Genomic DNA, 12,544 nt, shown 5'->3' with positions numbered 1-12,544 from the left:
GTTTCAATGAACAAACTTTAGCCATTGGATCAAGATTTTCCATGTGATCCAATGGTTCATATTGTTCACTATAAAAGTTAGATTTTTGCAACCATTAAAACCAAATTAAAAAACCATTTTACCTCAAATATAAAATTTTTTATCATTAGGTCAAATTTTTAAATTAATGTTCCTGTGCTCATTTTTAAAATTTTAAAGCATAAAAAATCATGAAATAATATGAAATTAAGATTTAAAAATTTTCGTGAAAATCTAACATCATGAAGGTCAAATTATGAAATTACCCCATAGACATATTTTGGTAATTTCACACCTCCTAAAGTACTACTACAGTTTTGAAAGCATAAAAAATCATCAAATATTATAAAATCATGATATAGAAAGTTTTACAAAAAACTAAACTTGAAAAGGTCTAATTACGAAATTATCATTATATAGTATTTTGATAATTCATACCTCTAGAGGTACAATTAAGGTTTTCAAAATTCTAAAACTTATCAAATAATATCAAACAATGATATTGAGCATTTTACTAAAATTTGACATTGAGAAAGTTAAATTACAAAAATACCATTAAAGGACATTTTGATAATTTCATATCTTCTAAGGTGTGATTTAGGTTTTCAATGAATCAAAAATTATGAAAATATATTCAATTATTTTCTAAAAGTTTTCACAAAAATTCAATTTTGAAAAGGTCAAATTACAAATATTCTTCTAAAGATATTTTAATAATTTTACACTTCATGGAGTCAATTAAACTTTTTAGTACTTTAAAAATTACAAATTTCAATTTTAAACTACATTGATTTCAATTGAGTTATGAATTTTAAATGTTGATCCGGGTTCTATCCGTTTTGATCAAGTTTTATTAATTTTAACTATGTTTGACTAATTTTAACTTAATTTGGTAAAAGTTGACTTTGAAAATTTTGAATCAAATTGGTTTTAATTTTAATTTTAAAATTTTGTTAAAATTAAATAAATGTTAGATTTAAATTGAATCAAAATTTAATATACTTTACAAATGATCATATATTATCCGGATAAAATTAAGTGTCCATGTATATATTTATTCTTTTTTACTTTTTTTTTTTCGGTTGGAATATATTTGCCTTTTTTCAGTATTCAAGTCATAGAAACAATACACCACCAAAGCTCTTTAAGATTACAATTGCAGTAAGCGGTAGTTCCATATTGCGGCAGGCTTTATTCACGTTTCTCAAAAAAAAAAAAAAAAAAACAAATTTTGACCTTTCAGTGGTTACTAGTATAACGAGAACCAAACCATACTTTGGTTTATTTTATATGTATATAAAAGGGCTACGGCTATCATAGTTACAGCTAAGTAATGGTCAGGCCTTTGGTTATCTCTCCCTCTCTTCTACGCTCCTTAAACCGCTAAAGTTCCAGCCATGGAGACATTGATGAGATCTCTGCTAACTTTAACACTCTTCACTCTTCTATTATCTCACATTTCAGGTATTTTCTTACTCCCTGTCATCTTTTTCCAAGATCTGTCGATGCCATGTAATGCTAATGTTTTTCAGTTTTCTCCATTACTATCTTTCACATTTTCTGTTGATTCAACTGTGTTTTTTTTTTTTTTTTTTTTTTTTTAACTTTGGAGAGAATATTTCAGAGAAATTATGGTTAGTGTCTAGCATTTGCTCTTGAATAAGCTTCTTTTTTTCCTAACTTAATTAAGACCAATTCCAAATATCTTGGATTAAACTCCTTTTTTGACATAATTTTTCTGTATTCTTTGGCGTTTGGAAATGTCTGTGCTTTCAAACTCCGACATAGGTAAATAGATCTGCATTAATATTTTAGACAGATCCTTCACATTTTTATAACCATTGTTTTTGTTTTGAACAGTTGAGGTATCAGCAACAACTATAACACTCTACAAGTGCCCTCACCCAGTGCGGCCAGGGATCCAACCAAGCGCTGGAAAGCCTCTTTTAGCCCGCGGTGGCTTCAAGCTTCCACCCAACAAGGCCTACTCTATGAGTCTCCTTCCCCTCTGGTCAGGTCGTTTCTGGGGTCGCCATGGCTGCTCCTTTGATGCCTCTGGACGCGGTCGCTGTGCCACAGGGGACTGCGGAGGCTCCCTCTTCCGTAATGGGCTTGGCAGCACCCCTCCTGCCACCCTAGCGGAAATCACCATCGGTAAAGAGCTAGATTTCTACAACATCAGCTTGGTGGATGGGTACAACATAGCCATGTCTGTAACTCCTTTCAAAGGGTCAGGCAAATGCAGCTATGCAGGATGCGTCAATGACTTGAACTTGATGTGCCCCGTTGGTTTACAAGTGAGATCAAGGGATAACAAGAGAGTGGTGGCCTGCAAAAGTGCTTGCTTTGCTTTCAACTCGCCAAGGAATTGCTGCACTGGGGCTTTTGGGACTCCTCCATCTCGCAATCCAACCGCATATTCAAAGATTTTCAAGGCTGCTTGCCCAAAAGCGTATTCTTATGCTTACGATGAGCGCACTAGCATTGCCACTTGCTCCCGCGGTAGCTATTTGGTTGCTCTCTGCCCCACCACGCTAGATTTTAGGCTAATCGGTCCATAATCCGTTGTTATTTTATGTAATTATATAATTAGCATGAAATTTGGTGGTAATATCTACTTCTGTCCTCTCTAATCTCTATCATATACTATATTGCATGGTCTGTTGTGGGCTTTTTGTTAATAGAAAATTTATGTTATATCATATTGGCTATGGCAGTACTCGTGTGGCGAATTTGTTTGTTTTCTGCTTAGATCTACACAGATAATTAGAGATATGAATGGAGAACCTGGGCAGTTTTGGCCGTTGGGGAGTGGGGACGTGGGGTCCTACCCCCTATACTCTTGAGTAGGTGACCTGTGTTTTGTGGATGAAATGAAATTGAATTGACATGGAAAGCTAGCTTCTGAAAAGTTCAAAAGAAGGCAAGGAAATCGTCGATGCAAAACTACTCCACTTGTAGTAAATTATGCATTAATCAACATTTTGATTAAGCAAGAAACGAATTTTTCTTTGGAGTATTTGAATTTTACTTTTTTAAGTATGGATACATATATTTAAAAGCTATACAAGACATTGTTTATGAGACGAAAAGAATATTTATTGATATGAATTCATATTTAATATATTGAATTACTGAAAATGTATAAAATTTATATATTTTAATTAAATTATAAATCATTATATAATTAATAAAAAATAAATTTAAAAGTTGAGAAATTCCTAAAAATAAATTGAATATATATCTTAGAATTTTTAATTTTTTAAAATTTGATTATTAATGATATAACAACATATGGTTTAATAATAATGTATAAAATTTAAACACTGTCAATATATTAATAAATTCAAATTAGCAAAATCAACTTAGGTACTGCATGATAGAATAGATAAAAAATGAAAACATCAAAAATATTTTTTATTAGTATGCTTATAAGAAAAAGGAAAAATTAAAAGAAATATTAAATTTTGTTTTCATCTATTACTTAGAAAAAATAAAAAATAAAAAATATTATTTTATCATTATATTATTTATAAATTAAAATGAAAAGATAAAAATCTAATCAATAATAAACAATCTTGTATATTTACAATATTTGACTTCATAGTTACACTTTGCTATTTTTTTTTCTTTTATATTCTCAATTTGTAATTATTTATTTTTATAAATAAATGTAGGGTTTAAATTGTCATAACGTCTAGATCCGGGGATCTATCGCTAGACATTGACTTAAGGGAGTCGCCACCAATCTTTTTTATCTAGGTGCGATTGGCCACCTAAAGAATCTGTCCTTTCAGGGAACACCTAAGTTTAAGGGTCCCTAAAAGAATAGGTTCAGGTCTACTAACCAGAACAGAGTTCGGGAGTTCGGTTACGTGTGAGAAAGGTTATAGCACCCTCACAACGCCCATCAAAAGATGGTACCAGCTTAAATTTGTGTTATCCAAAAGCCTTAAAATTTTACCAAGTAATTAATTATTGAAAATTTTTCTCAATTGACTCTAATACTTTTAGCAGAAAATTGAGAAAATTTCCTCACCTCAAGAGCATGCAAGAAAAACTACTGTTTCACTTGCAGAGGCTCCGTCGTCAGATTATTTAAAGAAAAATCAAAATAAAAAAATCAAAATAAAAAGGAATGAAAGAATGATTTTTTTTATGTAGGGAAAATTGATACTTTCAACTTTTCTCAAAAAATATTTTTTGAAAATTTCGATTTTCAAGGAAAATTGATACTTTCAACTTTTCCTCAAAAATCCCTTTTTTGAAAATTTATTTTTTTAAGGAAAATTGATACTTTCAACTTTTCCCTAAAAATATTTTTTTGAAAATTTATTTTTCTTTTAAGGAAAATTGATACTTTCAACTTTTCCCTAAAAATATTTTTTTTGAAATTTCGATTTTTCAAGGAAAATGGATACTTTCAACTTTTCCTCAAAAATCCTTTTTTGAAAATTTACTTTTAAGGAAAATTGATACTTTCAACTTTTCCCTAAAAATATTTTTTTTTTAATTTTTGATTTTTATTTAAAGAAAATATACTAATAAAAAACTAAATAAAAAAATAAAAATAAAAAGAATATTAAATAAACCTAATCTAATAAATAAAAAAATAAACAAAGAAAAAAAAAAAAAACCCTGGAAGCGGCTCGGATCACGGCTCGGCTCGGCTCGGCTCAAGGCAGGGAAACGGCTCGGGGAGAATGGCTTGGAAGCTCGGCTCGGCTCGGCTTAGAGGAGTGCAAGAACGCGCAGGTCAGAATCGGGTCGACGTTCGGGTCGGGTCGGGTTTCGGCAAAACGCGCGGATCCTCTGATTAACTTAAAGCCAAAACGACGTCGTTTTGGGAGGGTATAAAAGGCAATCCCCTTCGTTTTTCGACAGAACGCTCCTCCCCTCTCTCTCTCTTCCTTCCCTTTTCTCTGCCTTCTCTCTAAAGGCTGAAGAACACCGGTGTCGGATTCTGGAAAATGTCACCGGGATCTGGAATTTTCGTCGGAAGTTCGCCGGAAGTGGGTCGGAAGATCACCGGTTTCTGGGATTTTCGCCAGAAACTGGGCAGATTGCCGGAAACTTCAAGGTTCGCCGGAATTGTTGCCAGAAAATTCAAATTTCGTCGGAATCTGGAAATTTCTCAAAAATTTCCAAAAAAATTTTTCGCAAAAAATTTCTGAAAATTTTTTTTCACTCCCAGAACACTCCTAAACTTTTCCTAGCTTCCTATACACCTCTTTTTCTCTCAAATCAGTAGCTTTGCTTACTGTTTTCTCTGTGTGTTTCATTCTGTTCCAGGAGGTGCTTTATATAGGGATTGATCAGGAGTTTCTGATCAATCTCAATTCTCCTTTGGATGGGAATTCAATCTTTGAATCCAGTCTGGACTCTTCTGATTGAATTCTCACTCCCAGGGGGATTCTTCAACTTTCAATCCTAGCCCTCCAAAATAAAAATCAAAATAATAAAAAAAAACTAGATAATTAGAAAAGATAAATCAAAAGATATTATAGGATAAAAATAATAATAAAAAAAATATCAGATATATAATTAGATAAGTAAAAATACAAAAATAAATAAAATAAAAAAGATAAAAAATATATATATACATATTAGTAATAATACATAAATAATAAAATACACATAAATATTAACAAAAAATAAATAAATATATACATATATTAATACATAATAATAATAATAAATAATACAATACATAAAATACAAAAGAAGAAGAAAAAAAAATATAAGATAAAATTGAATTGGGCTTACCCATTTGGGCCAGGCCCAATCGATCTGGGCCTTGATCCAATTGGGTGTTTACAGCTGCCCCTCTTTGCACATTTTCTGTGAAACAGAAATTGCGCAAAGACGTAGACACCCAATCAAGACTCAACTCAACATTTTTTTATTTTTTTGTTGTTTTTTTGTTTTTTTTTTTGTTTTTTGTTTTTTTTTTTTTTTTTTTTACGAAAGCTCCTCTAAACAGAGGCTCAACGACTTTGAGAAACATAAATTGCTCCTCTAAATAGAGGAACCACGACTTTTGGAAAGTAAATTGCTCCTCTAAACAGAGGCACCACGACTTTGGAAAAGTAAATTGCTCCTCTAAACAGAGGCAACGGAACTTTGAAAGTAAATTACTCCTCTAAACAGAGGCATCACGACTTTGGAAAAGTAAATTGCTCCTCTAAACAGAGGTACCACGACTTTGGAAAAGTAAATTGCCCCTCTAAACAGAGGCAACGAACTTTGAAAAGTAAATTGCTCCTCTAAATAGAGGTACCACAACTTTGGAAAGTAAATTGCTCCTCTAAACAGAGGTATCACGACTTTGAAAAAGTAAATTGCTCCTCTAAACAGAGGCAACGAACTTTGAAAAGTAAATTGCTCCTCTAAACAGAGGTACCACAACTTTGGAAAGTAAATTGCTCCTCTAAACAGAGGCACCACGACTTTGGAAAAGTAAATTGCTCCTCTAAACAGAGGTACCACGACTTTGGAAAGTAAATTGCTCCTCTAAACAGAGGCAACGAACTTGAAAAAGTAAATACTCCTAGACAATCATGTCCGAAGGAGTTGAAAGTTGTGTTTGAGGGAATTTCAGGAGATCATGCCCAAAGGTCTTATAAATCAACCCTGATACCAAAAAATATCCTATTTCAAGGATTAGAAACTTACCTGACAAGCTTTTTCTTTCTCAATTTTTGAAAGTGTCTTCACATCTATCTTCTCTATGTGGGATCTTGGGACACCCCTGCTTTTTGGATTTATACACTATACTTTTCTGAAAGTAGTGTATGCTATGCAAATGCATATGAATTTCAATGCATGCTATGCAAATGTTGGCCAATTAATTCCTGTTCACTGTATGGTACTTAAGTTTCTCAAGCTCTTTTCTTTCTTGGGTGTCAAGTCCTTTGATTCTTCAAGGATCCAATTACACTGCTCTTCTAGGATCGAACCAGTGTAGCTCTTAATTGTCTCTTCCGCTCAGATTCTTTCCTTGTTCAGTTTCTCAATTCTTTGGAATAAGCTTCATCAATCGATCATCCCTTGACCATCATTCAATGAATTTTTCAGCACTAGCAAATTTCAAAACAAATTTCATCCACCATTACTAGGTCCTTGTCTCAACATCAACCATTCCAAAACAGATTTTATCTTCATCATTCAATCACAACTTGCAAGTCATATCGATCAATTCATCCTCGTACTCATCACTTGATTGTATCACTGCCCCATTTCTTCATTTGATCACATCATATATCCTTCTAAATCATCTCTTCTAGGTTTCTATCATTTCTTCATTTTGTCTCCACCATCATCTTAGATTTCTTTTCAAATGAATGCAAGACTCTTTTAAGCACATATTCATTCATTCATTATCATTTCAAATCCTGACAAATACAATGCAATCAAGCATTTTCTCAATTCATTCTAGGGGTGCAATGATAAGAGAATACAAGGTGAATTATGGTAAAGATAAATAATGAAGATCTGTTTTGGTACAAAACAAATGGGAAACGAAATAAATTGGATACATGTCATTGGGGTGAATGGTATGTCCAAATGATGAATATTCAGACAATTTTCAACATTAATCTAGGATTTTTTTTCAAAAACTCATTCCATTTACTATTGAAGTCATCTTGAGCTTGGCGAACTCTGCCCCAGTCTTTGAGGGATCTTCAGATGTCTTTGAGGGACTTCAGATGTCTTTGATCTTTCATTCATGTGAGCCATTTGACCTGGATCTTTTTTTTTTTTGGTACCAAAATCACCCTTTCAGGTTTTCAATTTGAATCTCCTTTTTTATTTTTTCATTTTCTCATTTTTTTTCTTTTTTTTTCTTTTTTTTCCTTTTTTTCTCTTTTCTCATTTTTCATCCATTGTTGATATCTTTCATGTAGCATGATTCCATTACTTCATCATGAGCATGTCTTTGCTCAACCTATGATCATTCAAGTTGAGTATTCACATTTGATCCAAATGGACTTTTCAAGGTTGTAATGTAGGCCAAGGTGAAGGGTCATAAAAAATGGATATAATAGGCTCAAAACATGTATTAAAAAGGTTCAAGACCGAAGGATCATTTGATGCAGCTTGACATTTTGCCCCACATCGTTTTACTACTTTTTTTTTCTCACACAAAGGATTCTCATTACTTTGCCCCAAGTCATGTGTGGCTTTTATTTTTCTTTTGCTTTTCTTTCTCTTTCCATTTTTGAGACCTTTTGTGGTGTTTTTTTTTTCTTTTTTTTTCAAAATTTACCCTCCAGTGTAGAGGGTGATCCTTGGTTAGGGTTCTTAAAAAAAAAAATGATAAGCTCAAAGGGGTAACAATAAATGGTTTTTCAAATGGTAAAAGAAAGATGGCCATTTTTCATCTCAATTGTGAATACCTTTCTTGAACATCATCTATTGAACAAAGCTCATGAACTTGTATAAAAGATTGCACACCTTCAAGACATATCTATTTCACCTTTAGTAACAGCTTACTTTTTGCTCAAATCATCTTCTCATATTAATATGGATGAGTTCTCAAAATTAAATCCCAGAATCATTGTTATCATTGTCTAAATATTCATCATCTGAAATTTAAGAATGGGAATGTGAAGTTATGGAAGGTAACAAGGCATGGAATAATGGTCAAGTGAAAGAGAGAAATGTAATGAAATGCATTGACTTGCCTTTATTAAAATGATAACAAGTGAAGTCATATTGCAAAAAAAAAATCTAACATTGTTTGAAAAGAAATCCCAAAATGACAGAAGAAACCTTCAACCAGCCTTATCTCCATTGACATCTTGCCCCTCAATTCATTGTGAATCTCCGAATCTTTTCTGTTCTTGACTTTCGCTCAGTACACTAACATTAGGTGTTGTTGCTTTTCCTTGATCAAAACTTACCATTCCATCATTGATCAACCGTTGCACCTTTTACTTTAAAGCAGTGCAATTTTCAGTAGAATGGCCAGTAATTCCATAATGGTAGTCATAACGGGCTGTAGGATCATACCACTTTGGATAGGGTGGTTTAAGCGATTCCACATGGCTGGGGACAATCAAGTGGCTATTATAGAGTTCTCGATATAACTCTGTATAAGTCATAGGGATTGGATCAAATACAAGTTTTTCTCGAGTAGTTCTTTGTTCTCGTGAACCACTTGCTGGGTTAGTAGGGCAAATTTGAGTTCTTACAGGAGCTTGAATATTAAGGCGGTAAGTGGATGAATAAGATGGTTGTGGAGCTAGCTGGTATGGGTAGGATGAGGCATTATTCACAGCAGGATAGTATGAAGAGTAACCTTGAGATGGATAAGGTTGATAACCCTTGAATTGTTGTCTATCAAAGCTCACAGCTTGAGCTTCAGTTTTTTTCTTTTCTGATGTCTTCTTGGTTTCTCCTCCTCTCAACTTGCCATTTTTTATGGCACTTTCAATAATTTCTCTAGAGATTACCATGTCAGCAAAATTTTTTGTTGCATTCCCTATCATCTTTTCATAATAGGGAGGCTTTAAAGTGCTAACAAACAGCACTGTAGTCTCTTTCTCTGTCAGAGGAGGTTGTACTTGTGAAGCTATATCTCTCCATCTCTGGGTATATTCTTTAAAAGACTCGTTTGACTTTTTCTCTAGATTTTGTAAAGATAAACGATCAGGGGCCAAATCGATGATGTGTCGATATTGACTGATGAAGTCATGAGGCATATCGCTCCAAGAGCGAATGTGGGTCCTATCCAACTAAACATACCACCTGGCAGCAGAACCAGTAAGGCTATCCTGGAAGACATGCATCAAGAGTTTTTCATCATGTGCATGAGCTACCATCTTTCTGCAATACATGGTGATGTGGGTTTTGGGGCACTTTGTACCGTCATATTTTTCAAACTTCGGTACTTTAAACTTATGGGGGATAACCACATCAGGAACTAGGCAGAGCCCAGCAGCATCAACTGACCCATAACAGCTAAATCCTTCCACAGCCCGTAGCCTCTACTCTAGCATGCTAATTTTAGAGCTTTCCTCAGCTTCCACCCTTATCTTTTCCTTCTCCTTCTCTTCTAGATCAGGAATTAGTTCTGCTACCTTTTCAGTGAAGACAGGATTTATATAGCTATTATACTGCCCTGGGTTGAAAGCTGATGGCATTCCAGGATAGGCGAAATGTTGTGGCGGGACTTCTTGGGCAGACTGGGCTTGAGGTGGGCCAAAACCTGGAGGGTACAAAGGGTCAGCCACTTCTTGCTGGCTTGTACTTCCTTCAACTCTTTTTTCTTTATTCATATTATTGAGGGCCTCCAGAATCTTGCTTAGTTCACTTTCAATCTTCTCCTGAGCTTTTTCTAGCTTTTCAAATCTATGAGAACTTTCTTCTTCCATTCGCCTTACTCTGGATCTTATGTTGTATGGATGAGCAGGGTTTTCGCTAGATGGAGCTATCCTCGGACCTTGAGTACCATACTTATGATTAGAAATGTTATGCTATGCTTTATGTATGGTGCTCAAATGAAATACACATTTTTCTAAATGAAATCTAGTATGAAATGAATGCAAATGATTGTGTTAAAACAATGATCATGAAAATAATACAGATGTATACAATCAGACAAACAACATAGTTAGTTTCATGGATGAGATGAAAGTGATGCTGGTGCATAATGTTACATATGATAAAAATAATACACAAAGTTAAACAATCAAAATGATTAGACAAACACTCTTTTTATGTCTAAATTTCAGGGTATATCTATCATTGGATAGAAAGAGCTCTATCTTAGGTGTAGGCACTCTTAAAGTTCACTACATGCGGTTTTAAGGTCAAAGTCTAGAGGTTCCCAAATTGCTCCTTACATCCTTGTCCATCACAGACTAGTAAGGCACCCTAATCCTCACCCATTACAGGCTACAAGCGAAAAAGGTTCAATTTGAGTGAGAGTATTTCGCTAGCCACTGCGGAGGCATTAGACCTCACGAAAGCAATAGGTACTTTACTCCCTCCTAGAGGGACGGAGCTCGGGTGTAGAGCTCATGTTATGCACATGCATATGAATGACATAATTAACAAGGTAACTAAAACATGAATGAATAATAACACATATATACAAAAAGGTTCAATTTCATTAGGCTTTTTGGATAACATAAATTATTTGCTGGCCTGACTCTCAAGGTCCCCAGTGGAGTCGCCAAACTGTCATAACGTCTAGATCCGGGGATCTATCGCTAGACATTGACTTAAGGGAGTCGCCACCAATCTTTTTTATCTAGGTGCGATTGGCCACCTAAAGAATCTGTCCTTTCAGGGAACACCTAAGTTTAAGGGTCCCTAAAAGAATAGGTTCAGGTCTACTAACCAGAACAGAGTTCGGGAGTTCGGTTACGTGTGAGGAAGGTTATAGCACCCTCACAACGCCCATCAAAAGATGGTACCAGCTTAAATTTGTGTTATCCAAAAGCCTTAAAATTTTACCAAGTAATTAATTATTGGAAAATTTTCTCAATTGACTCTAATACTTTTAGCAGAAAATTGAGAAAATTTCCTCACCTCAAGAGCATGCAAGAAAAACTACTGTTTCACTTGCAGAGGCTCCGTCGTCAGATTATTTAAAGAAAAATCAAAATAAAAAGGAATGAAAGAATGATTTTTTTTTTGTGTAGGGAAAATTGATACTTTTAACTTTTCCCCAAAAATATTTTTTGGAAATTTCGATTTTCAAGGAAAATTGATACTTTCAACTTTTCTTCAAAAATCCCTTTTTTGAAAATTTATTTTTTTAAGGAAAATTGATACTTTCAACTTTTCCCTAAAAATATTTTTTTGAAAATTTATTTTTCTTTTAAGGAAAATTGATACTTTCAACTTTTTCCTAAAAATATTTTTTTTGAAATTTCGATTTTTCAAGGAAAATGAATACTTTCAACTTTTCCTCAAAAATTTTTTTTGAAAATTTACTTTTAAGGAAAATTGATACTTTCAACTTTTCCCTAAAAATATTTTTTTTTGAATTTTTGATTTTTATTTAAAAAAAATATAATAATAAAAAATAAATAAAAAAAATAAAAATAAAAAGAATATTAAATAAACCTAATCTAATAAATAAAAAAAAATAAACAAAGAAATAAAAAAAATTCAAAGAAAAAAAAAAAAACCTGGAGCGGCTCGGCTCGGCTCAAGGCAGGGAAATGGCTCGGGGAGAACGGCTTGGAAGCTCGGCTCGGCTCGGCTCGGCTTAGAGGAGTGCAGGAACGCGCGGGTCAGAATCGGGTCGACGCTCGGGTTGGGTCGGATTTCGGCAAAATGCACGGATCCTCTGATTAACTTAAAGCCAAAACGACGTCGTTTTGGGAGGGTATAAAAGGCAATCCCCTTCGTTTTTCGACAGAACGCTCCTCCCCTCTCTCTCTCTTCCTTCCCTTTTCTCTGCCTTCTCTCTAAAGGCTAAAGAACACCGGTGTCGGATTCTGGAAAATATCGTCGGGATCTGAAATTTTCGCCGGAAGTTCGTCGGAAGTGGGCCGGAAGATCACTG

The 12,544-nt window shown here is 34.0% G+C and overlaps 1 protein-coding gene across 1 annotated transcript; it reads left to right on the top strand.

The window, feature by feature from the left end:
* The first annotated feature begins 1,104 nt into the window (after positions 1 to 1,104).
* LOC111316999 (thaumatin-like protein) lies at positions 1,105 to 2,734 on the top strand. Its single transcript, XM_022919284.2, has 2 exons — positions 1,105 to 1,482; positions 1,879 to 2,734. Exons 1-2 carry the CDS (start codon positions 1,416 to 1,418, stop codon positions 2,577 to 2,579), a joined length of 768 nt encoding a protein of 255 aa, XP_022775019.2. The 5' UTR covers positions 1,105 to 1,415; the 3' UTR covers positions 2,580 to 2,734.
* Positions 2,735 to 12,544: the final 9,810 nt, after the last annotated feature.

The sequence above is a fragment of the Durio zibethinus genome, chromosome 9 (assembly GCF_047325235.1).
Source record: "Durio zibethinus cultivar Kanyao isolate XHJ-2024 chromosome 9, ASM4732523v1, whole genome shotgun sequence".
NCBI classification, from domain to species: Eukaryota; Viridiplantae; Streptophyta; class Magnoliopsida; order Malvales; family Malvaceae; genus Durio; species Durio zibethinus.
The sequence above is the reverse complement of the archived record's forward strand: the minus strand, read 5'-3'. Positions and strand labels throughout refer to the sequence as shown.